The sequence below is a fragment of the Lonchura striata genome, chromosome 9 (genome assembly GCF_050655825.1).
Source record: "Lonchura striata isolate lonStrDom1 chromosome 9, ASM5065582v1, whole genome shotgun sequence".
Classification (NCBI taxonomy): Eukaryota; Metazoa; Chordata; class Aves; order Passeriformes; family Estrildidae; genus Lonchura; species Lonchura striata.
The window spans coordinates 5,568,432-5,595,307 of NC_140711.1; the positions used below are offsets into that span (position 1 = coordinate 5,568,432).

General features: G+C 43.7%; 1 protein-coding gene across 4 annotated transcripts in view; it reads left to right on the forward strand.

Annotated features, from left to right (window-relative positions):
• The first annotated feature begins 9,736 nt into the window (after positions 1–9,736).
• FARP2 (FERM, ARH/RhoGEF and pleckstrin domain protein 2) overlaps positions 9,737–26,876 on the forward strand; it is a 73,176-nt gene continuing 56,036 nt past the window's right edge. For 3 of the 4 annotated variants that reach the window (XR_014957285.1, XR_014957286.1, XM_031505662.3), the window contains exons 1-2: positions 9,737–9,780; positions 14,745–14,968. Coding sequence is in view for 2 of the 4 variants with exons in the window: in XM_031505662.3 (XP_031361522.2) it covers positions 14,765–14,968 (204 nt within the window). In the remaining 2 variants the exon portion in view is untranslated. Of the gene's footprint in view, positions 9,781–10,338; positions 10,540–14,744; positions 14,969–26,876 lie in introns of those variants that run through there. The other variant, XM_085587589.1, reaches the window with a different exon arrangement.

A 26,876-nucleotide genomic window follows, 5' to 3' on the forward strand; every position in this document is an offset into this window, starting at 1 on the left:
TTTATTATACGCAATATTAATTTGTGGTGATATGTTTGAAATACTGCCCTCTTCCAGCCAGGACAGGGTTCACTTTTGGGGCAGCCAGGAAGGGCAGGGTTGGAGTGGCAGTGGGTGGGGTTGGGCTCCACGGTAAGCATTTTTCCATGTGATGCACTCTCTCTTTTGTATCCTTTTTGTTATTTAATATGGTTGCTGTTACTGTTCCTTTTCTTATCTCATTGCTGTTTCCAGTAAATTGTTCTTACAACATTTTGTGTTTCCAGTTCTCTTCTCCATCCTGATGCAGACAAGAGGGAGAGAGGGAGCAAGTGATTGGCAGCCTGGTTTGGAGTTTTAGTGAGAGCACTAAACTGTGGAATACCATTCCTAAACCAGGACAGCCTTAATTCAGCCCCAATGTGGTGCACAGAGGAGTGCGATAACAACAGATCTACCCAGAGCAGGTTGGAATCTGGTTTGATCCAAGCATTTTCTGTCTTTGGTCACAATGTTGCTTGGTCTGTTCATGTGGGTGTGGTCCTAACTCTGTATAGATTGCCAGAGAAGCTCCTCATGGGGAGGTTGTTTCAGGACAAGGAGAGCAATCAGGATTGCTTTGCTGCTGTACTATGGGATGTTAGTTTATGACATGGTAACATTGAGGACAATGAGGGTCACTTGATGAGTATTCAGTGTTGCTATCCAGGGAGAAGAGGGAAGGATGATTTTCCCCAGCTTTTCACCCCTTTTTCCTCCCTCCAACCTGTTACAACAGCTTTTGAGAGTTTTGAATTCACTTTGTATGTTAAGGAAAGCATGTTCTTGTTGCTAAGTCTGCCAGGTTTAGTCAGTGGGCCCCTTATTCTAGGGAGGTCATTCAGAGATCTGCCCCCAAGGATGAATAGGCATGCATAGCATGGGAGAAAATAGGCCAGGTTTTGGGGAAATTATCTGCTACAGTGGTTTGGAAGTTTACCTCCAAAGAAGTACAGGACCCTGTTAAAGAATATTTGCAAGGAGAATATTGTGGCAACTCCAGAGAGGAGAAATTTCTTGCAGTGTGCTGAGCCCTGGCTTTTATTTACTGGGCCCTGCTCATAACTAGAGAGCACCCTCTGGGGAGAGGGAGAGAAGCAGAGCAGCAGGCACCATGGCTGTCTTTAGACTCTCTCCCTTTCTTTGCTCCTTCCATTTGAGATCCTGCAAGCTCCCATCTTTTTTCTTATATTTCATCCATACTTTTGGGGTAGCATTTGTGTATGTTCCACTTATCCTGGTTAGAATGATGGTGGCTTGTATGCCCAAATGTTCTCTTTTCTGAGGAGTTCAAGTTCACTCCCTAGCCATCCCTGGCCTCTTCAGTAAAGAATGAGGAAAAAGATCATTCAGAGTCTGTGATATGCCCTTTTCAGGTGGTTTTGAATATTAGGATGGCTGGGCTGGAGATCAAATTCTGACACTGCTTGCTCCCAGGCTTTCCATTTGTGTGATACCTGTGGATGAATTAGTCACACCTCTGTCTTCATACACACTCTAATGACCTCAGAGTAAGCTACTGAGGAGAAAGCTCTCCTGTGATGTGAGTAGAATGGAATGTTTGGCATTCATTAACAAATGCTAACAATCCCAGCTAGATTCAGAAGGCATTTAGTAGAAAATCCTCTCAGGACTGCAAGAAATTAAATTCAGATTAATGGATTGTAACTTCGATGTCAGTTGAGTCCTTTGCTGTTTCTGTCTCAGTAGACAGCATGAGTGCAGAGAAGTGCCTTGTTATCACGCAACTCTCCTGCTCCACACTGCCAGATATTGCCTGGATCTTTCTGAGGATTTGGACAGGGCTGAGCACACCTCGTGTGTCTGTTTTCTTGGTTTCTCTGTGGTGCTCTTACTGGTTTATCTGACTTCTAGGCCTTGGAGAAGGATTTCGGTCAGCATTTTGCTAGCTTGTCACACACATTTAGTGGTTACAAAAAGAAAAAGAAAGTGAACAAAATATCTATAAACCTTTGTTTCCTGACATCTGAGTAAATAAAAATGAGAAATGTAACTTTTTCTGCCTTTCTCTGGACACTTTGTAAGAGATCATGAAGTGCTACATGCTTTAGGGAAGTGTCTGAACTAGAGAACAAATGAGGTGGTAATTGCCCGGAATGTGCAAGAGTATAATCCAAACAGACTTTGGGAAGAGTTGAAACTACTGCTTGGAAGGACATTGTGCTGGAATTCAGTGCAAAGGACTCCATGGAACTATGAGCTCTTCCCTATTTGCTGTTTTCTCTCAATGCTGTGTATGGCATAGAGCTCAAAGAGCTTAACACAGGGCTTCTGCTGTCAGAGAAAGCCAGAAAGAAATGCTTAAAGGATTCCTGCAGTGCAAGAAAGCTGTGATTAAAGCAGTTCATAACTCAACTTGCCATAGAGATTTTCCCACAGCCCAGAATTCCCAAGGGCAATTTCTCAGGAGAGATAACAGTTTGATAAGCAGCTTGTTGTCCTGAAGCCCTGCTCCTGCCATGTCTGCCCCCTCTTCCCAGAGATGCTGAATGAGGCTCTGGGCTGCTGTTCCCTTGGACAGCCCCAAAGGCATGTGGCTGGCTGATCAGTTTACCAGTGAAGCAGGTGTTGTCCCTGTGCTGGAGCAGCCCTTGGTGTGTAGCTGTTTCCTCAAGCATCCCTTCATAATCTAAAAAATGGGAGGTGCTGGAACCAAGCTGTTGTCACAGTGCCCAGGTGAGCCCATGTGCAGTGAAGTTACATTTGATGTCATTACAGGTCAAGCCCAGAAACTGGGAATGGAGTATGAGGAGGAAGAGCTTTGTGTAAGGAGTGGTGTGATGGCCAGACACCCTGCCAGTGCAGCCCAGACACGCTGGGATCAACTGGCCTGGCTCGCAGCCACAGCAGGGTGTGCCCAAGTTTCAGGTGCGTTGTGGAGTTTCTGCAGCATTTAGCAAGGCAAGATCTGATGTAGCTGTGTGTTTGCAAGTTTAGTTTCGGTGCTTGAAATGCAGAAGGCAAATGAATTTCACTCCCACCCACAGGAATGAGAGCCTGTCAGTCCAGCAAGGCAGAGGAGGTGTCCAGCTACCTCAGAGAGATAACAACACACTTTTGGGGAGCTGCTCTGGTGAGAGCAGACAGCCTCACAGCCATCCTGCCTGGCGTTATGGAGCAGTCCCACAGAGAAGGCAATGCAGCACTTATTACTGTAGGAAACACTGAACTCCTAGATAAGAAAAGAATAAGTTCTACTCTCTTTTCCAAGCCTGCGGCTTATCCTGCTCCCTTTGAAACCTGCTGTAAACAGTTCTATAGAACTGATGGAGCTGGTTGTTTTTGCTCTATCCCAGCCCTCCCTGGCTCTCAGCTTTGCACATCTCATCTGTGGTGATGTAAATGATGTTAGGTTTAAGGCTGCCTTCCAAGAGTGATCCACGTTGCCAGATAGGAATTTCTCTTCAGCCCTGTAAGTCACATCCAGGAAGACATGGCAAAAAGGGAGATCTGAGTTACAAGATGTGCCTTCCATTATTAACTTCACCATGTTGAGTCATCATGCTTAAAGTGCTTCAGCCTGGCTGTTCCCCTGTTTTTTATTGACAAATAATTTGAAGCTGGTGGGGCAATGAGGAATCACTTCATTTTTAAAAGCAGAAGCCAAAAATTCATGGGGAAAAACCCATGTAGGAAGCATAGGAGCTCACAAGTGTTGTGAAGGTAACTCAGTGTATTCTATAAAATAGGTAAATATACACACCCATGAGAGCTAATGCAAAACACTCATTAAAACAGATCCTGTGCTGCTTCAATAGCATATTTAGTTTTTTTAAAAAGGCACTGACAGTAAAAGCCTTTGTTCAGGACATGCTCACTCCTGTGCCTTGCAACCTCCAATTCTGCTGTTATTTTTAAGTTTTTGATTTATTTTTACTTTTAAGAAGCTTTTGCATAAAGGAGAGCCCAAAACCTAGGTTGAACTGTTCCTGTAGTGGTACTTGCTCTGATTTCAGAGCTTCTCCCCTGCAGAGAACATACGATTTGCCTCTCCAGGAATATTTCAGTCTCTTTGAAAGCTTGCACGCAGAGCAAGAAAACTGGTTTGAATCTTCATTTCCTGCCCAGCAAAGAGTCTCAGGCTGCTTTGAAACATGGAAACACAGCATGGCAGGGGTGGTTGTCCATGTGTCCAACAGCTGGGCCCAGCTCAGGGGCTGTGTCTTGGCAGCAGGGGGACTGCTGTGCTCTATGTCCTGGCACAAACAGCTGGAACAGCCCTTGAGTTGAGGGCAGAGTGGGGAATCCACCAGTTTGTTTTGCCAGCAATCTGTGATTGTCTACTGCATTTCTGAAAGAGCAGAGTTGGTGTTATTTACGGCCTCAACTGTGGTTTATCTGACAGTAAAATAATTGCCAAGCGTATCTGTGTCTAGTGTTTGGAGATCCTAAATTTATCATTTTATTCTAAGTTTCCTGTCCATGAAATAGAACTAGGTCTTTTTCTCTTTTATATTTAACTGGGCATTTGTGCATTTGTTGCCTTGTTGACTGAAGATGATCGGTATGTGAGGATGAGGTGATCTTTCTTGTCAGAATTCCAGATTCTGGGGGATCAGTGGTTTCTGTCTGGGGATGTGTTGTTCCCCACCCCACCAAACACACAGAGACATTTTTCATGTAGATCTTTGAGGCATTGTATAAGGCATGGCTGACTTGAACCCTTGTGCATTTCTTCGAGGTAACAAAACCCAGGCTGATTTGATGGGCAGGGAAATGAGATGAACCTCAATGGGATTTAAAAAGTAATAATAAAAAAAAGGCAGGGTGAGCTTTCTGGCTCTCCCAGTTTTGTTGAGGGGTGGTGTTCAGGCCTTGCTGCTTCAGACATGCTTTATTGCCCTCACTGTGCAGACATTATTAAGTGTGAGAGAGGAATAAATCAATACAATTGCAGAAAAGACTATTTGGTAGCAGCTTAACGTTTAGGCTATTGCAGTCATAGAACTAACATCTATCAAAAAACCTTTGGATTCAATTTAAAGGAAATTTAGAGGAATTCTGGGCATATTAGTGCTTTTGTGCAGTAGGATTGATGCACCACGTGGGGGCAATAAGGGATTGTCTGTGTCTCAGCTGTTACCTGTAGATAAGAATATGGCAGGAAAAGCTCTCAGATTTTGCCTGGAATTTTGTTCCAATGTTGTGGCTCAGCAGGTCTATTTCATTGCACTTTGTAGCTTGTCTATGCTCTTGATTTTTGTGCTGTGGCTTCAAAATTGCTGCTGGCTACAGACTGAACCTTCTGGGCAGGGAGGATGTGCTTGGACAAGTTCACTAGTCAGACTGAGAGAAGCTGCTGAGTGAGTGTGTCTGTGTGTGCAGGTAGGAACATATGCTGTGCTTAATTTACTTGTTCTAATTGCCACCTTCACCATGAGAGCCAAGTTCAAATAGATATATAATTATGAAAGTCAAAGTAGGTGATTGCAAAAAGGGATTGCAGCCTCTCGGGGTTTTTCTGTTAGCAGAAGTTTTTCCTGTACATAGGTACCCAGGCCTTTTCTAAGGAATTGGTTAATAATGAGGGTTTAATTCCAGGTCATGGTCTAAGGCTGGTGGACTTTGTGCTTTATAAAGGCCAATGTAATTAGAAGTTGCAGTGTGTGTAGAAGGGCTCCAAAGGGGAACAATCTGAGAAACTCAAAGATTTCCTTCTGGGAGAAGTGCTAGAGCATGATTGTGGAGGGCAGAATTATTTAAGATTGGAAGTGTAAAATCCCAACCACAGGGTCACAAGTATCCATAGCATGGAAACCAGTTGGTTTAGCAAGGTACTACTTCTGCTGAGTGCATTTGCTATTCCATCTCTGCCAGTAGAACGAGGTGCCTTCTGACCATTTTTGAAGCATCTTCATTCATTGCTGTTGAAGAACAGTATTTCTCCTATGCTTTCTGGTCAATTTTAACAGTAAGTGAGCCTGGAGTAAGAGAGTAATTCTGGTAAGTGGCATGTACAGGTATGGCTGCGTTGTTCAATCTTTGTGCTCATTGTGTGGGTCATATCTCTGCTTATATAGCAGCTCCTGTTCACCTTGACTTGAGTCTTTTGTCATTTGCTAATGACAGTTGGTGGATTAATCAAATTTTATGATTTCACTCTTTTCTGTTTTTCTACCATCTGGGGTACTTGTGGGCTGTTAGTACAGAGCACCATCTGATTAAAATTACTGAAATTGGCTTGATTTTGCTATTTAAGAAATAAACTTAAGCTCTTTGTGACTGTTGAGTAAAGACCTTGTTAATCAGTGATGAGGAATGACTTGATCCTGCAGACTGGTCCCTGCTGAGATGTCTAAGGTGATGTGGGAGGCAATCCAGAGAATGGATCAGTAAGACAGGATAACTGGTCTCTGGTTCTGCTGCGCAGGCCATTACAGACTGAACTCTTCAAGGTTGAAACATTTCTAGACCAGAAACATGGCCAGGGTGGTCATTAATTGTCATAACATTTCATCTAACATGTAAATACAGTTGTGCAAAGGTGAGTTTTTCCCCTGGTGGACCTCTGAGGTGCTCTGCAGGTGGTGCAGTGTCACCAGGTCCTCAAGAGTGATGCAATAATAAGTGATCATCTTGTGGAGAAAGCTCTCAGCCCTTCCAGTTAGTCCTTAGTGGCACTGTGCTTATGCTTAGGTTAATGATGCCCACAGCAAATTGTTGAATATATCCAGGTAGTAACAGATGGGATAATTGTCATACAAGGCTCTGGCTTGAACTAAAGTAGGACAATGGCAGTGAACTGTGGCAGTCAAAGGTCTCTGAACTGCCCCAAAAGGGATTCTGGTGCTTTCAGTGACCCACCTGCAATGAAACCCATATCAATCCATCTTCCTCTTTTCATCCTTGGCATGCCCATGTGTGCTGTCATTGTGGAGTCCCAGTACAACACACTCAAAGTGAATTCGTGGCATGTGGCCCAGTTACTTTGGTGTACATGATATAAAATGCTGGCTTAAGTGGTTGTAAATATTTTTCCTCTCAGCTATGCCAACTTGCTGCTGTAGACAGCAGGGAAGACACAGTGTAAGCTTGCCTTGTTCTTAGGAGATGGAGACCTCTGAGAGACAGAGCTCTGTAGTGTGTATTTGGAAAATATGTGCTGACAAAATCATCAGTATGTGTGATTTTTCAGTCTGGAGATTTTCTCTTTGTCATGGTGAAGGATCTGAATAGAAAGATTTCCCAGCTGTTATATTAATTGGATAAAAGTCTGCTTTGAAGGACTTCCTCAAACCTCATCCAGAGGGTGACTGAAGAAAAAGATGATATTATAGTGTAGTGAAAGGGTAATTCTAATTGTCCTGCTCAGGCCAAGGGGAGAATATGGTGCAGATTATCTGTTGTATTACTTGAGTGCAAAAGTTACACCTTGTTATCAGTTTTTATCTCAAAAGGAGAAAGCTGTGCTTTGTCCTGACACTGCATCCTTCCAACTGCAACAGCTGGCTTTCATGTGTAATGACATTCTTCTAGTTTTAGTCTTTAAACGTCTTCCTCCTCTTGTAAAGGCTTCAAACACTGTTTGGATGGCTGAAAAGTTTGATTTCATGGCTGTTACAGAAACTTAAGAGACTTTGTGGACAGCTGTGAAGAACATACTGCTGAGTCTGGTAGAGATAGCCAATCTACTCCCTCTTTTAGTTTTCAAAATCACCAAACCAATCCACTCCCTCTTTTAGTTTTCAAAATCACCAAACACCACATCTCAAGCATGTTTTTTGTTACAGTTGCTGAGGATTTATTAAATGATTGAGTGTACATAACAGAAGTTCAACCTGATATGGCCCTTCCTCATTGTACCCTGTGGCTGCTCTAGCCCTGGAAGTGTCCAAGGCCAGCTTGAATGGGGCTTGGAGCAATGTGGGACAGTGGAAGGTGTCCCTGCCCATGGCAGAGGAGACCTTTAAGGTCCTTTCCATCCCAAACTATTCTGTAATTCTCTGATATGATGGAATTTTTTTTTTTTTTTTTTTTTTTGCTTGTGTGAGTAGACAGGTCAGAAATGAACTGCATGTAGAAACAGGTGTTCAGGATGAGGACAATTAAACACTGAACCTTTGTGCCTTTTCCTTATTGCATTGCTTCAGTTCAGTAAATTACATGTATTTTGGGTAAGCAACAAGGTCAGGACTCTTGAATGAAGCATAAAGAGCAGCAGCAGGGTGTTGATGTTCCTAAAGACTGCCACATCTGTAATTTTTGCTTACTCTCCTTAGTGTGGTGGTGTGTGACTTTAAAGTGATCACATCAGATTTGTTCTCTTAGTGGCAGCTGCTTTTTAGCACAAGAAAACTTTAGTGGTCTTTTTAGATTTTAAAGAAAGTGATCAAAATGAAGATGACTCTGAAGTGTCTGCACTTTGAAGGATGTGAAACTATATTAGCAGTTAAGTTGCAAATAAAAAGCCATGCAAATAAGATACTTAAGCAGCCTGTCAGTAAGGAAAGCATTTCACCTGGCTGAGATCACCATTGATCTTATAAATAGAATTGTCTAAAATGTTGTGTATACTTTTACAACTTTCCTGTTTCTTTTCTGTATCCATGAGATTCTTCAGCTCCACATCACTTTTTAAGGAGACCAAATAATGGGACATATTTTTTAAAACCTTGTGTCTTGTTCTTTTGAAGAGATGAGAATGCTGTTAGTCAGGAATTACTCATTAAATTTGCAAGTTGCCTTTTCGTGAGCAAGAGTAATGAAGCTGCTTCTGTTTGAAAGGGCTGTTCTGCATAATTTATGTGTTTTTTATTACCAAAAGTCATATGCTATGCCAATATTTTGTTTTTAATATTGCTATGAAAAGGTCAAGTTCTCAGAAACAAGATGGCTCCTTGCATTTCTCATGCTACTGGCCAACAATCCATATCTAGAGAAACCCAAGGATTTCTCTCATTGCTGTTGCTTCTTGTCTTGAAGGTCAGAGCGTAGTGAGCTGTGGATGACTCAGGGGTTGTCAAAGGTGGCCCTTTTCAGGAAGATCTTCTTTCCTGGCTATCCTTTTATCTGCCAGCCTTGGCCTCAGCTTTAGAGCTGATGAAATCCAGACAGTGCAAAGATTTGTTTGTCCTGTGCTGAATTTCCTACAGTGTTTTGTTCTTGTCTGTGTCAGTGAGGGATGGGCTTGCTGGCTGGGGAGTGAGGAGAAGGAGGATGCTGCTTTTGTGGTCTTCAGCTCCTTTGGTCAGCAGCACTCCCCGATGCCCCTGCGCAGCAACCACATTTTCTCCTGCTCTGTAACACTGAGTCTATCCCCATTTATATGTGAAAAATTTAACCTAGTGAAGACCTAAAATTTTCACTATTTGGCCTGGGACTGGTTACTGGCATGGTGTTGTCTCCCAGGGCGGTGTTTCCCTGAGGATCTGTGGGGTGATGGATGTCTGGGGTGGCACTGGGGGATTTCATGTGCCTCTTTTTGGGGTGCAGACCTTGGGCAACAGCCTGTGAGCTGGCTGCCCTTCAGCTTCAGATGCACTATTCTATTAAAGCCCTCCTTGTGCTGGAAAACCACTCTTTGCGTTTCGCTTCGGTATAAAACAATCCCCTAAGCTCGGCGGAGCGGGCGGAGGGGCAGCGGAGGGCTCGCTCCGTGTCTGGGTGCGGGGCCCGCCCCGGGCCCGTTACCCGCCCGCAGGGTGGGGCCGCCCCGCCCCGGCCCCGCTGCCCACGGGCGGGCGGGGCGGGGCCGCTCGGGGCCGGTGTGAGCGCGGGCGGCGGAGCGGGCCGGGCCTGGAGGTGAGCGCGGGGCGGCGGCTCCGGGGCGCGAACCGAACCGAGCCGGGCCGGGTCCCGGCGGGGAGCGGGCGCGGGGCGGGAGCTGAGGGGGCCGGAGCGGCGCTGCCGGCGAGCGGCGCCCAGGCCGGCGGCTCGGCCCGCCCCGCCTGCGCGGCCGCGCTTCCGCCGCTGCCCGCCGTGCGGCCCGCTCTGCCAGCTCGCCGAAGTCCCCCGGGGGCTGCCGGGGCCTGGGGAGCGGCTTCCCCGGGGGCTCAGAGAGCGCCTTCACAGGGGGCTGCCGCAGGGGGCCTCGCTGCGAGTGTGAGAGCAGCCGAGCCCCGGCACGGCCCGAGCCCGGCACGGCCCGAGCCCCGGCACGGCCCGAGCCCGGCACGGCCCGAGCCCCGGCACGGCCCGAGCCCGGCACGGCCCGAGCCCGGCACGGCCCGAGCCCCGGCACGGCCCGAGCCCCGACCCGCCTCCGTGCGGGGACCCGGGCCGGGAGGGTCTTGTGCTCCCGGCTGCTCGGTCAGAGAAGCGCGGCTGAAGCGCCGCTCACCTGGCAGGGACCGGCCGCGGACATTCCCCGCTGTCCGCGCCCTTGCAGCTCCTTCCAGGCCAGCGTGGGGCCGGGCAGCTCTGCGGGGCAGAGCCATGAAACCCTCCGAGGCCGTGAGGAGGGACGGGGTCGTAGGGAGACACGTCGCTCCTCTCGCAACCGAGCACTCGGAATCTTCGCCTGCGATGGTGGATTCTTGGTGCATCATTTGTGTCTGCTCGGTATAGCAGTGCTAACGGGTGGCTGTGGCTTAAAGAGTTAAGAGAGGAAAATTTGCTTTTTTGTGCTTCCTTGCTGCTCCGTGTGTAGCCATCCCTTCCCATGGGAGGCAGGGACCACCCTGCTCATACTTGGCAACTGGGAAACTGGCCTCAGATCTGCCTTCTGCATGGGTGAGGGATGGAGCATGGCCCCTGACCAAAAGACACCCTGCTCAGAGGAGTTCCTTTGAAAGCCATTGGTATCATCCAAGTGTGCAAAGCCAGATTGAATGGGGCTTGAAGTAAGCTGGTCTAGTGAAAGTTGTCCCTGCTCATGGCAGGGAGCTGGAACAAGGTGGACTTTAAGGTCCCTTTAAACCCAAAGCTCTCTATGTTTCTATGATCTTGCATATCCTCAGGTATAAGCTGCCTTTCCAGATTTGCTGATAGCTGAAAATGCTTTCTCGCTTCTGAAAAATATGTTTATTCCATCCAAATAGAAGATGAAACTCATTGTGACTTAAAAGCTCTTTCAAAAGGTACCTGGTACAAAAAAAAAATAATTATATATATATATATATATACACAGCTATCTAATACACAGCTATCTAAATTTTGTAAGTTTTGCTTTGTTTGCTCCTTCATTTAGGGCTGAGAGCAATGCTCATTCAGTCACTGTACTTCAGGGAGCAGATTTAGCTTTGGTGCCTGGTCCCAGTTTGTAGGAAATAATCAGGATAAACACTAGGTGTAAGCAAGTTCAGAGAGAGGCAACGCAAGGAGGATTTTTTTTGATCCCAGAACACCAGTGTTGTGGTAATATTATATTTTAGTTTTGCATTGTTGAGACCTTGTTGTGGCTCACCCATGGCAGGAGGCTCTTGGTGGGATGTTCTGCTCTGTCTGTAGAAATTCTGTGTTCTTGGAGCTTGCAGCCTGTCTAGTTAATTTTCCTTCTCCTTTTGTGTAGTCCGCCCTTGAACTGAAGTGTTTTCTGAACCATGACACTGTGGTTTTTGTCCAGAAATGTCTTATGTAATCAGAGGACTTAAAACACGATATACAGCTCTGGTGGTGAAACTGGAAGTAGTGCTTGGCTTGGTTAGCACTCCTCACACATTGGGTGTTGCAGGCAGAGGGGGCAGACTGGGCTATCTGGGGGTTGTCAGTAGTTGTGGTGGCATCAGTGGGCTGCCTTGGGAGGGAGCAGGATGTGCCATGGGGGAGATGCTCTCAGCTGGCACAGCAGGCCACTGCTCTTCTGGGCATCATGCTTGCTTCTGCACATCCTGTGTTCTGCCTAGTGCTTGTTTGGCCTTTAAAATCTTAATATTGGCTGGCGTAAATATTTTGAGGAACATGTCATCAGTAGGATATGAGGTCAAGCGCCACTGAGTTCACTTTTACTGTTACCACCTGTGGGGAAAGATTTTGACACGTGCAATTTCTGTTTGATATGACTTTGGTCTCTCCTGGCTGGTGACCAAAGCTAGAGAGTACCCAGGAGCTCCTCCTGAGTCCGGCCTTGGGTGGCCTGCCTGCCTGCCTTGGGGAAGCAGCTGCCTCCAGCTGGAGGGGAGGCTGCTGAGGTCTCTGCAGGGCTGTTCCTTCTGCTGCCTTGGCTGTTGCTGCTTGCATTTTTTTCCTTTTGAGTAACGGCAGTGTGTGTCTCTTCCAGGAGCTGTTTATTCAGAAGGGAATGAGTGCTCCTGGAGCACTAATTTTAAGAGTGGATGGCTAATAAAGAGCCCTATGGAGGAGTATGACTGATCCTGGGCAGCTCCTGAATGCCAATAGCAAAAATTTACCATGTGATTACCTGATAAGGGACATGATATCAAGGGGATATAGCTCTGGTTTCTCTTCAAGCTCTGGTTTCTCTTCAGATTAGCAGTTAGAGGTGTAACCTGGGTATCGCTTTCTGCTGAATTTTGTTGTTAGGATGGTTTTAAAATTTATGACATCAAAGTTTTTCTATGTGGCTGCACAAACCTAGAAGTTCAGCCAAAAAATACACACAAAACACCCTAAGAAAGAAACTTTCTGATTATTTGTCACCCAAAGCTGGGAGGTTGGGCACAGGGTAGTGTGTGCCCAGTTTAAGGTTAAGCTCATCCTTCATCCTGGGTTTGGTTTTGGGTCCCTGGTGCATGTCCAGAGAAGGGCAGTGGAGCTGGGGAAGAATCTGGAGAACAAGTCAGATGAGGCACAGCTGGGCAGGCTCAGCCTGGAGAACAGGAGGCTCAGGGGGAACCTTCTTGCTCTCTCTAACTCCCTGACAGGGTACAGCCAAGTGGGGGATCAGGCTTTGCCACCAGGGAACAAGGACAAGAGGAAATGGCCTCAAGCTGTGTCAGAGGACATTTAGATTCAACATCAGGCAAAATTTCTTCACTGAAAGGTTTGTCAGGTGTTGGAACAGGCTTCCTAGGGCAGTGGTGGAGTACCCATCCCTGGAGATGTTCAAGCATGTGTGGATAGGGCATCTAGGGACGTGGTTTAGTGGTGGTGTTGGCAGTGCTGGGTTAGGGGTTGGACTGATGATGTCAGAGACTTTTTTCAGTCATCATAATTCTGTGATTGTCACACTTTCTTGTTGCACGTTGTCAGCTGGGAGGCTGGTGGCATCTCTGGGTGGTCTGAGCTCTGCTGCTTGGTTAGGGCTCTGCAGGGGCTCAGAGGCCCACACAAATCTTGTGGTAGGTGTGATTAGGTGGGAAGGCATCTGTCTGCCCTTCTGGGATAAGTTTATCTCTGCAGGGATCTACAGGTATAAAAATAAAATCCCCAAAATGTTGAAATGCACTTGGCTGCAAATTAGGAAGACATTTTGACCAGTCTCAATGTGTGTGAGAATTGATACATAAACCACCCCCAACTAATTTGTAAGGACATGTAGGGTTTTTCATTCAAGGATTTTCATTCAAATCCTTGGAGTAGGCTGCCTACCTACTCTGAGCACAGAGAGACAAAGGAGTGTTGTCATGAGCTGCCTCTTCTTGTCTGACAAAACACATTTACTACAAAACAATAAACTGTCACTCCTTTGGATGTGAAGCCATGTGGAGGCTGTCCCACTGCAGTACCCACACACTCTGGACTGTTGGGACACAGTGTGGTGTTTGGGTAATTCACCCAAAAAGGCCCAGGGAGCCTCCCTGTGTGTTCCTGCTTAGTGCCTTGCACCTTGCTACCAAATACTCAGTGCCAGAGGTGGGCGTGGGGCAGAGGCTGTGCTGCATTCTGAGCACACAGGCCTCACCTCCGTGTAGACCCCGCTGTGATTCCCCATGCAAATATAACCCCTGCTCTGGTGGTGTGGGAGAGCTGGGGAGAGCCTCAGGGACATTTTCCCCATGTCAAATTAAAGATTGGCTCTGCACAACTGCCACCAAGCTGTGACAGCAAGACTCGTGTAGGAGTCAACCTACATTCACTAGCGTCAGTCTCTGTCACTGAGATTTTTGCCCACTGATTTAAGCACAAATTTCTTAGTGAGGTGAGGAGCTATTTGGTAGCCCACTTGACTTTTCAACTTGCCAAAGAGCCAGAAAAGAGACTGACAGAGTGATGTAACGAATGGAGAGAGAGAACAAAATGGGAAAGAACATTTTTTTCTTTGTGTTGCCTTGTAGCAGTGCCTGATAAAGGCTCTGAGCTGCCAGCAGATAAGGTTTTGCATGAGTCATCATTTTGGGGATGCAGGAATTTAATAGTTCTTATCTCATGTGCAGTCAGTGGGATGGTTGGGTACCCATGAGAGGTACCTACCTCACCCTTCACTGTCCCCAGTGCTCATGCTGCTGGTGGGAGGAGGCTTATCAGCAGAAAAACCTTGTCAGAAACAAAAATGTTCATGTTGAGAGGGCAGAAGGCACAAGTTTGACTACCCCATTTCTTAACCAGGCTTCAGAATGGTTGGTTTTATTTCCTGCTTTTCCTTCTTAGCTGTTGGATTTTAGTCGTTATAGAATAGTTTGGGTTGGAAGGGGCCCTAAAGCTCATCTTGTTCATCTTGTTCCAACTTCTTCCATGGTCAGGGACACCTTCCACTAGACCAGTTTGCTCCAAGCCTTATCCAGAGTTTCATTAACCCTATTACTGATTTTGCTAGTGGGATAAATAGTGTTAAATGAGGATGTTGTTACAGTTCTTCAGTGGGTGGTATTTTCATACAGAATGTCAGTGTAAAATCTTTCAGGCTGTTTCCTTCCATGTTTCTACAGACTCTGCTTGCTGTTGGAAGATGGGAGAGATAGAAGGAACATACAGAATTCTGCAGACGCCGGGCTCTCGTTTGGGTGCCCAGAAGACCTCAGGAGTGAGTACCTTGGAGCCAGGACAGAACCTCTTGACTGCCATGGCATCATCACCTGCCAAAGCACATGAGCGTGACCTCCCCGTCAAAATCAAGATGTTGGACAACACAGTGGAAGTACTTGACATTGAGGTAAGAGATATTTAAACCTGATTTCAAGTACACTGAGCCTCTGATAATTTAAAGCTCACAAGGATGTGCCTCTGTAGAGAGCTGGGACATTTTGAGGCAATATGTGAATGAAGATTCCTGTTGGGATTTACCTGCTTACAAGTAGTGTCATCAGTTGCATGGCTTGTTTTTTAAAATCTTTCAAGTATAACAGATGTTTTGTGTTTTTAACAGACTTTAAATATAAGCATCTACTGTAAGGAGAGTCTTTATTTGTTGTTTGCTTTGGGGGAACACCAACTGTCTCCTGCCAAAATGTTCTTGCTTCCTGAGCCACATGCAGCTTTGTCAATTTGGCAGCTGGGAGAACAGAAGAGCTGTGCCTTAGTTACTAATTTATATTAATTATTTTAATGGTTTGTATCCTCTACAAGTAAACTTGCTCCTATTTGAAAGTCTTTGATTGCCAGCACGCTTCAGGAGGGATGCACCAAAGCAGTGTCAGTTCAGGTTTCTGAAAATGTTTATTTAAAAATATGCTTGGGGAAATGTGACATAAGACATAGAAGCCATGCACAAAGTAGGGAGATTCTGCTTTGAAGCTATTTTTTTCCTTCCAATTCTTGTTACATTTTCAGCATTAACCTCTTGAGTTTAATTCTAGTTTGCCTGAGAACTGTTGTTAGAAAACAATTGTGTTGTAGTGAAGATACTTAGTTATCAGATATTATTAGTATCAAACTGTAATCAGTAATTTATAATAACCACTTGGAGCCTTAGTGTGTTTCATAGACTCAAAAAGGGTTTTTAAAATAGAGTGAAAAAGGTTTCTGTGGATCTGTGGAACTCTGGAGAAATAGTGGATTTGGGGATGTCTTCTATAGATTTTGTCCAGCTGTTGAAGTCTCAGATAAGAAATCTGGTTTTGTGGTTGTTTGGTTTTTTTGTTGTTGTTTTTTTTTTTTGGTGGGTTTTTTTTTTGTTTTGTTTTGTTTTTTTAAAGAGTGAGGCTGTGCCTGTATCCTTCCACTTGAGCACAGAGTGTCTGGTACTGCAAACCCACCCATCCCTCATGTACCACACAGAACACAAAAGCCTCTTTTTTCCCTTTACATTATGTTAGAATATTTTTTTAGAAAATCCGCTGACTTTGGTTCTTTTGAAGGATAATTTTATTTCTTTTTCCTAGATGATGTAGATGGTGCTTTTGTGTTTTGATTCACAAAAGAAAAAAAAAACCCAAGCAACACCCTCAGCTCTGTAATTTTGAAAGTCGGTGTAAGGCCAGGTTTATGGGGCTTTCAGCTTGTTGTGTTGTATGTGTTAATCATAACTAGGAGCTGTCTTAGTTTTCTTTACCTGAAAAGCTCTTTCTGATTATGACACCCATAGAAACACCCAAATTCAGGCACTAGCATGCTGAGACCATAATGAATATTGTACTGCTTTTCTTTATGAGATCAGTTGGAACTGAAAGACTTAGAAACCTCATGGCTGATGCTGTGAGTGAAGAGGAAAAGGGGTCAGCCTTGGGTCAGCTTCAGAGCACCGAGCACGGAAAGAGTCAGCAGCTGTGGCATTACAGTCCAGCTAACACTGCCTCCATTGCCTTTCAGTTTTGGCTAAATAAGGTAGCAAATGATAGAAAACAGGCATGAGGTATTAAACTGTGACCATCTGCCTGATTTCTTTGGTGAGCTTTTGGGATAGCAGGAATTGCTGACTGCTGTTTGTCATGGAAAATGGGAATTTTTCACTTGGGATTGAGGGCAGGCATTAGGAAAAGGCAGTGACATTGCTGAATAGGTGGTGCATGCTAGCACAATAATTTTTCAAAAAGCAGTTGGAGAAACTGGTGGCCAAGCAGCTATCCTAGATCAGATTGCCATGCTACTTGCCCACTTCTCTTTGCTTTTGTAATTTTCGTCACTAGATGTGAAAGCAGGATGTGATGTTGTGGAGTTTGTGTTTGATTCAAGGCAGCAGTAGTTTGTCAGTGCAGTGCCACACAGGCCTTTCCCATGGGGATTTAGCACTGCCTGCTCAGGGAGATGTGGGTGATACCAAAAGGTGGTCTGGGTTGTTTTTTTTTTTTTCCTATTCAAATGATTTTCTCTTGTTTCTGTAAGAACTGTGGCAAGTGACTTTTTACTGGGAAAAATGGTGTGTCAATGGAAGGACAGACAGAGTGTAGGATCAGCTCCTGGAGTGACCCTTCCCTGTGCAGTGTGGTGGGGAGCCTGATGCAGTAGCCCAGTAGCCCTGTTTATTGCCTCCCTGCCTAAAATGAGCCACAGCAGCATTTTTAACCATATGGGATTAAGAGAGTAGCCACAGTAACAACTTAATCCATGCAGGTTTACCTTGTCATCCCTTCCTTTCTCCAAGAAGTGCTTAAACCAGTTGCTTCTCTCCTGGCAGGAGTTGGTGGTTGCCCTTTTTGGTAGCCCACTTGACTTTTTTACTTGCCAAAGAGCAACAAAAGAGACTGACAGAGTGAGGTAATGAATGGTTAGAGAACAAAATGGGAAATAGCAGTTTTTTCTTTGTGTTACTGGTGTATCTGAAACAGTTTGCTAAAAGTTCTACATAGCTATGTTCTACCATCTTTTAAGTCCACTGTCTCTGTCCATTTTCCCCATCTGTTTCATAAGGTTTGATTTCTTAGTAGGAATTTGATTAATTACTAAGAGAGAATTATTCTTTAAAGTATGTTGGGCAGAGCCTTTCTCCAGTGAATCTGATTTGAATGTTAGGGGATGGAGAAATACTCAATGTTTTCTGGAGTTTAAAAAAACTGAAAATGGGCTATTTATGGGTTCTCCTTTCCCTTCCAAAAGAGAAGAGAGAATGAAACATATCCATTCAAAGCTAGGCTGCAATATTAATTATTTCCATGAGTTGGGTTTTTTCCCTTTTTACAGCCAGCTTATTTAGTCAGATCAAATCTTGCATGTACCATTTCATGGAGTACCTGGCTTTTTCAAACTAAATCTGTCCAAAGAGTGGTTTTGCAGACTACAAGATGAATGATTGGCACATTACATTTAGTTCAGACTGTGAGCACACTTCAAAGTAATCAGGGTTTTACAGTAGAAGTTCTGCCAGCTTTCCAGGTTTTTTTGAACAGATTAAACTTGGAGGCTTTTGATCAGCACAAAAATGTGGCAGACTCTTACATAGAAGGGTCTGGGCTAGGTTGAATTCACCAAAATGACATTTAATGAAACTGCTGCCATCAGATGATGTTTAATATTTGGCCTCTGTGTTGTTCCTTATGTAAGAAATATGTGTCATTTAGGAAATTCTTCTACATGAAATATTCTCTATGCTATGAGGAAGTGCCCCAGAAGAAGTAGTTTATATTATTATGCTTCAAGTTTACTGAATTGTCTGGGGAGAACTTGATGCTTCTTCAATGGCATGTACTTCCTCTTCTTCTGCTGGGATGTCAAATGAAATTTGGGATTCAAAAATATTTGTACATTTTATTATAGGGTCTGCCTGCCTGCTCCATTCTAAGGTAAAATTTAAACTGGATTTTTTTTATTTTGTGCTAATCTTTGTTGGGTTGTTTTGAGAACAGAAATCTGTTCTTTAAATTTTATTTTTGTATGTAATGCAGTAATGATGTTCTGCACCCCTGCCATGCTGAGGTGTCCCTCTCCCCCTGATAGGGGTGGACCCCTAGCAGGGAGATGCTCCACCCCACTGCCATTATTGAGAACAGGCTAGTTAGGTAAGATTACACTGTAATTCCCCCATTTGTTTTCTTATTAATTAGTGTCCTCTCACTGCTCTTGTCTGCTTTGGTGTTCATTGGTGTACCCTGCAAAACGATTACATTACTACAAAACCAAAGTGGCTTATTCTGTCCTAAGCTGAAAATGTGTACTTGATGATTACTTTGATAGTGATAGTGTCTTTGTTGGGCACTTCCTTGGCTTATTGAAATCTATAAATTGCATTAATAAAAAGTGCAAAGCTATTCTCCATCCTTATGTTTAGAATGGAATATAATAACTCCAGTTATTCTGGTTTCTGTGGAGTTTGCAGTTATCTGTGATTGAAAAGGTGCCATGAAAGTGGCTTCCCCTGGGATGCCCATTGTTTTTGACCAGCCATTGGAGGCCCTGAAGTCAGGAGCTGGGCTGGGGCTGCAGGAAGTTTTTGGGATGGCAGAGGAAGCAATCTGACTGCAATATCCTTCCCATGGTTTGCAGAGAGTGTTTCCCACTCGTTCACATGGCAAAATGCTGCTCTCACAGCAGCACTGTGGTAGTGTTAGTGCCCCCAAGAACTTCCATGGGCATGATGCAGAAATGGTGCAACTTTTAACTGCTGTTATTGAGCAATTTTTAGGAAGAAATATGTGTATGTTGAGCACTGGGATGATGCTGTGGGCACTGAAAAGCACTTGCTGTGTGCCATGAGGAGCTGCTGGGACAGGCAGCCCAGTCCTGGCTCTGGCACTTGTGCCCTCCTGCCTCTGCCTTGCTCTCCCTGTGCCTGCTCAGACCTTCCTTTCATGAAGGCTTTCTCCCTCTGTGCTGTGAAAGTATTAACAGCTTAAATATGTGAGTAGTCAAGGGATAGTCTGCTGCTGAATCCTATTAAGTGCTGTGCTGGAGGAATCGAGGTGCTGTTGGTCAGCTCACAGTGTTTTTCTTCCCTAGCCAGGAAGAAATAGTCAAAATTCCAAAAAGAATCATAGCCAGATGTTTGTCATTGCTTCGGTTTGAGTCTCCTAAATATGGCAAATAAGCTGCCTTAGGACTTATTTTTATCTGACCTCAGAAGAGAAAGTTAGTAATTCACTATTTTAAATTTGCAATTATCATAGGGTTTAAAAAGAAGGTAACTAAAGCTTTGCCTTTTGTGTGCCGTTTGATTCCACTATATATTTTTTAGGCCTGTTATTTTGTGTTTGGAAACTTGACTTTTTTGATGCTCTGTAGGAATGTGGCATGGGGTGGAGAAAGGTGAAACCACAGCCATTTTATTGACAGGAATTTAGAGTGTATGTTTTGTTCATTTGAGTGTTTTTTGGTTTTGCTTTTTTTTTTTTTTAAGGAAAAATATGAACTAAAATTGTATAAGCCAAATTTATTATTTTACAGTTCTCTTGACCTTAGGTGTCATACTATATGTAAAGAAAATTGAGTTGTACTGCAATAAAGAAAAAACAATCTGAATATCCTTGTACAAAAAGTTGATTATGTGCACGTGCCTTAAAACACAGAAACCATTTAGGAAAATGGTGATCAAGTATTATTACAGTCCTTGAAATATTAATGTAGTGGATTGAATTCATAACAGTTTGTATGGCTAGGCAGGTGTTTGTTTCTGTTTTCATAATCTAGTTATGTAGGATAGTGAAAATCAGCTGAAATCAGTCTTATGCCATTCAACCAAAATGGCTGTAGGAAATGCTGTATTCCACATAAAGCCCAAAAATAAGAAGGCCATTGGAAATCTTTTAAACCTTTTCTGGGTGTGGGTAACATTCAAGGTCGGGCCCACAGATGGGTAATTCTGTAAAATATAGGGAGCCTGGAAGGGAAGAAAACTCAAAAGCAAACCAAGAATCAACCCACAGGCAGCTAAAGACAGCTACATGAGTTCAGTGTGCTGAGAGGCAGATCAGAGAAATTTTACGTTTGTGCCTACTGGAAAAAGGGACTTGGAGCTGAGCGAGGATGATGTGTCATGGTTCTCTCAGGGTTCAGAGCAGCACAGACTTGGGGATGTGCATTTAGCTAAACAGGGTTGCAAATGCATGCCTGTGTGTCAGCCCTTTCTCCTTGCAATCAAATTCCTGTTTGGAAAGGGCAGTGCTGCCTACTTGGGTAAGAGAGAGACTGTATATATTAAATATTTAAAATGCTGTGCTATGGTGACAATGCCTAGTGTGAGAGATTTACTGTTCATGATTTAGTGTTGGATATGGGAGGGGGATGGGCCCCTTTGTGTAACTAAGCAGTCATTCATTAATAAAAACAAGAATTAGAAAAGGGGGAAAACCCCAAAGCTTTGTGGAGACTCCGGTAGAGCTGTCTGACATGTTTTCAACTGAAATAATGAAGGAAAAGTGTTGTTGAGCCCTCAGCCCACTTCTCAGGCAGATAGCCTGAAGCCAGTGGTGTAGGAAACCCCTGCTGGCAAGGGGGAAGTTAGAAAAGCTTGGCCTTATCTAATCTGGCTTGTAGGTATTTATTAACCCATCACCACGTTATCAAACCTCTGCTCAAAGTACAGTGGGGAGTTATGTTAGGACAGCTGATACCATTTCAGTTTTGCACAAAACAAAAGGGAGTTTTGGCCTTTTCTGTAAAAGTACCCAATTTGTATTTGTCTTTTGTCCAAAGAGTCTGTTATAACTGTCTTCTAGATGTTTTGAACTATTTCCTTTGGGCAGATTTCCTCAAAGAAGTGTCAGCCTGGAGTAGCCTAACACCTTGCAGGGGAAGTACAGTCCCTGGGTGCTGTGACACCTCTCCTAGGAGAGAAGGCTGGGAGAATTGGGATTGTGCATCCTGGAGAAGGAAAATCTCTTGGGAGACCTTATTGCAGTCTTTGAGCTCCCGAAGGGGCTCCAAGAAAGCTGGAGAGGGGCTTGGGACAAGGTTCTGGAGTGGCAGGACAACGGGGAATGGCTTCCCACTGCCAGAGGGCAGGGATAGATAGGGGGTCTTGTGGGTGGTGAGGTGCTGGCTCTGGTTGCCCAGAGAAGCTGTGGCTGCCCCTGGATCCCTAGAAGTATCCAAGACCAGGTTACATGTGGCTTGGAGCAACCTGGGATAGTGGGAGGTGTCCCTGCCCATGGCAGGAGTTGGAATGAGATGGGCTTTTAAGTCACTTTCAACCTAAACTATTCTGTAATTCCATGAAAACCCAGATCAAATCTGGTGAATGTGGGCATGGATGGTGGTTTTGAGGCAAAAGCATAATTAATGGAGAAAGACTTGCAATTTTAGTGAGGTGGTAGGGTTTTTTTTTTATGAACAGAGGAAAACAGAGTATTTTCTATGTTTAAAATGACTTAAAAATACTGAGTTTTCTTTAGATGCATATACATGCATATGAAATGAAACTGTGCAAGATCCCAGAAGCACCAACAGATTGAGTGTGTGGGGTGGCCAGGCCCGAGGGAATGGCTGTAGAAAGGTTCAGGGCTTTGTGCAAAGAACAAAGTTCAAGGGGGAAAAATTGAGATCAGTCTCCTGACTTCTCATTCTCTTTATTAGCTTGTGTGTACGAAGGAGGTACTTAGACCTTCTGGTATGAACCTGAATTTGGGATCAGCTACCCCAAAGCTGCTCCTCTCTGTGATACTGTCACTGTTGTCACCTGGATGTTTAATTATTAAGAAGCAAGAACTCTGCTGCCAAATCATCCAGCAGTACCTGTGAAACTCTCCAAGGATGTGGCCCATGGTGTTAATTTATGTGGCTTCCTTCTTCCCCAAGTAATCTACAGCAGTTTTATTCCAAGTAGTCCAGGTATTTCAGAACAGCACCATTTCTAAAAACTTAGGACCATTTTTTGTCTCTATGTGCTCTCTACCTAAGTATACATTATCCAATCTCATTCACGTAATTCCCTCCTTTTTGGGAATGTCTTCTCATGTCAGCCAATTGCTGTTTTCCTACTTTCAGGCATCCAGCAAGTCCAGCCACTCTGGAAAAGCTTGTTTGTTGGGTAGAGCTGGTTCAGTGCTTTGACATTGCCTTAAATGATCCTTTAAATGATCATAATTTTAAAGCTAACCTTAATTAAATGAGCCAGAGGCTTCCATTTCTAGAATAATTTGTCTGGCTGTGGATTCTGCTTAAAAAAAACTCTTGACAAAACCACATCAAAACCAACCACTGAAATCCTAGGACAAAAAAAAAATCACTGGGAGAGAATCTTAGAATTTTATTTTTTTTTTCTAAACAAAAAATGCCCAATATGGAGTGTAATAATAGAACTTAAAATAGCTCCAAGATTTTTATTTGGATTTGCAGCTTCCATAGTTCAGTAAATGGTACTTCAATGCTATGTGGAAATACTGTAACACAATAATTCTTCTTTCTGTAACATAATAACTTCTTCTTTTTCATAAAGAAGAACTTTCAAGATGAAAGTGCGCTCTATCTCATTTTGTGATAATGAAGCTACAACCTGTGCTCTGTAAGATATTAAATGCTCTGCAGAATATTCTTGGTGTGGTCTTACTAAAGTAACCTGTAGTTGGGACTTATCAGTATAGAAGGGTGGATAAAATAAATGTATTTAAAATACCCTTTTCTTCACAAAGAGTTAAAAGAAAAATTGGAAGAATTGAAGATGAAAGTTGTTGTTAAATGTTCAGATGATCAAAATAAAATAGTACTTAAGCAATTTGGCTGAACACATGAAAACAGTGTTTGACAGAGTTGTTACCTGGTGCTTGTTTTTGTGGGGAATCAAGGATTATTTTCATTGGAGTTACTAGTTCAAATCAAAATTGAGAAAACTAATAAAGTACTGAAGAGGAAGGTAGTTGTTTCTTGCTTTTCCAGTCTGCAGATTGAACACTAGATATGGAGCTGTAAGGTCAACTTGTTTCAGCCATGAAAGCACAAAGTTAATGACTAGTATTCCTTGCCATATTAAATTATTTCCTTCTTTCTAATATTCTGATGTCCGCCCTGTATTCAGAAATGCAGTTTTGTTTATATGTGGAATTAATGATGATTATTAACAGGGAGTTTTGAGGATGTTTTTTCTGTCTCACGCTTCATTTGGACAGAGATCTAACAGATTACAGGAGGATTGGAGATAAACAGAGCTATAAACTCACCAAAATGTTTGCATATTTCTGATTAAGAAAGGAAATAACAAGTCTATGTTTAGTTGAAAATTGTGTGTTTTTTTAATTTGCCAAAAGATGAAAAATCACTTTTTATTAGGAAGACTGCTAAAGTGCCCCAAAGAAGAAAAACCAATAAAAATCCGTGTTGAAGTGGCCTTTATTTTATCGGTTTAGTTTGTCTTGGCCATTCACAGGGTGCTCTGTGTTGGCTGCTTGTGAGTGATGATGTCAAATCTAAACTTCTGCCTCTCATGCACATCCACAATTAACTAGAGGAATTGGATTCCTGACAAATGCAGATTTCTGTGACACAAAAATCCAAGGTGTTTGCTGGTGGTAGGGTCCAGTGGCTCTGGCTGCACAAGAGTTTCCATTCTACACCTCAGCTTTATAACTTTTTTTTCCAAACTCATTCCTTTTGGACTGATTTTCCCTCCCAGCTTATCTGCTGCCAAAAGTGGATTTCTTTTTTGGAAAGTTGGAGCAAGGGCAGCTTGCTAGTTTTGGAAGATGAGAGTATTAGTCCTTATGAAAATATGGGGGTTTTTGGTTTTTAAATTAAAGTATGTGGAAGCAGAGAGTTAAATGTTCTGGAACACAAGTTTGGGAGGTAGAAAGAAAGCCTTGATTTTGATAATATTTGAGCCATGGTCTACTGAAAATCGTAAGCTATGAGTTTGTTTTTCTCTCTTCCTAAGCTCAGACATTATGGCAGAGGGGGTATCTGCCATGTAGGAGTGATATTTGAGAAAACAGCAAATAACAGCTGGCTTGATTCTCCCCCTCTGCTCTGCTCTGGTGGGACCCCATCAGGAAGACATGGATCTGCTGGAGCGAGTCTGGAGGAGGCCATGGAGATGCTCCAAGGGCTGGAGCCCCTCTGCTCTGCAGCCAGGCTGGGAGAGCTGGGGATGCTCACCTGGAGAAGAGAAGGCTCTGGGGACACCTCAGAGCCCCTGCCAGTGCCTAAAGGGGCTCCAAGAGAGCTGGAGAGGGACAGGGGACAAAGGATGGAGTGACAGCACAGGGGGGAATGGCTTCCCCTGCCAGAGGGCAGGGATTGATGGGATATTGGGAAAAAACTATTCCCTGTGAGGGTGGTGAGGCCCTGGCACAGGGTGCCCAGAGAAGCTGTGGCTGCCCCTGGATCCCTGGAATGTCCAAAGCCAGGTTGGACAGGGCTTGGAGCAACCTGGGATAGTGGAAGGTGTCCCTGTCCATGGCAGAGGTGGAACGAGATGATCTTTAAGGTCCCTTCCCACCCAAACCATCCTGTGATTATATTGTTCTATAAAAGAAAAATAACTGCTGTTGGTACATTTTAAAAAATTATTTATATTTTATTCCTCAGTCCTAAGCATTCCTAACATTAAGTATGTTTATTCTTCTGATAAAGTAAAAAATAGAGATATCTTTGTGAGGCAAGAACCTTCAGCTGGGAATGGTTGTTCCTGTTTGATGTTGTCTTAGCACTGCGAGGGTTTTGGGGTTTGGTTTGGAGTTTCTCTTGCCTCACAGGGCTCTCCATGCCATTACTGGCTGTCAGGATACCTGCTGACACTTGCACAGCTGAGGGAACTTTTAAAGCTTCATCTCACTATAGAATCAACTTGAAATTAATCTATTCTACCAATCAGACTTATAATGATGACTTGTTATAATTATCTACAGTACAGTTAGAGCAGGGTCACTGAGGAAAGCTGTTGTTAGCTGCCTATTTAGTTCTTTTACCCCATTTTTTCTTTTTCCTTATGTGAAATAATTCACAAATATCAGTAGTCATTGTCTTGGCAGAAAATAAAGAGTAATTGAGAAGTTTGGAATGGAAAGTATGCCATGTTGTGGATTTGTACTGAAAGCAGGACCTTTATGAAACGCATTCATGCAGCTACTTGTCCTGATGTCAAAATTACAGTAATTAAGAAATTACTTCAAATATTTTGCTTTGTGCTGCTTTTATGCAAATTAAACAATGGCATGGAGCTGCCCACTGTGTTACTTTCATTTCTGTCTACTTCAAAATGTTCAGCTCTTCGGAAAGGATGGTTATAAATGTAATAAACAACTTGAGAAACCAAATACTTCTAGGAGGAGTTTTCCCAAAGAATTTGAAGCATAGTAATAAAATATTGTGTTCTGTCCCAAGCTTTTGAACCCCATTTTAATTTTAAAATAAACTTAATACTGTTCTTTCAAACTGTGACATTTATCCTTTGAAGGATGCAAAACTATACTGATTTTAAACTGGGGTTTTTCTTAGCTTTTCACTGTAAATAACACCCAAAATTACAGTTGGTAGCACAAGCAAAATTATTTTACACTTTTAACATTTGGCTGGTACCTTTATAATTTACTTGGTTGCCAAATGCTTCCAGTTCCAACTATCTAAATTTTTCATCTCCAGTTTCTCTTGAAGGAGTGTGCACTTGACAGTGGAAGGGGAGAAGTGCCAGGAATCTGTGCCATAAAACCTCTTTTTCTGGGGGGAGATGAAGGCAGCTAGGTTGTCTTCAGGCACAGAACTAGATGGAGCCAGGAGACATGACTCAGTTGAAAAGGAAGAAAGCTGTGTATTGGAATCCTGCTGGGATAATTGTAATGCCTGTATGGAGCTAGCCCTGCACACAGATTCCTTGATCAGTGCAGCACACAGTTTGTCTGTAAAACTTGTCTGATTGTTAGCAGGCATCTTTCAGGAGTTAATCCAAGTGAATCAGTTCTAACAAAAGGTGGTTGGATTCAGAATTGTTTTTTATTTCACAAATAAGAAATCAGGGACTTGGGTCATAGGATGCATCCTGTTCAGAGGCTTCTAAAGGTTTGTAGATTTGTCCATGAAAAGGCAAGGTAAGGTGCATGCCCCATTTTCTGCACATGAGATTGGTCAGGGTATTGCTGCCTCCCCACCAATATTGCTGGCTGAAAAAGTGTTCCCTCCTGTGGGGCCTGGGAAAAGGAGGTGTACAATTACAGATGTGTGGGTATGTACCTTAAAAAACAAGGGTCCTACTATATTTGAGGATATTTACTATTTTAAGGTTTTTGCTCAAGTCCATTGAGGAGTGACTTAGGGAGCTTGAGGAACAACTG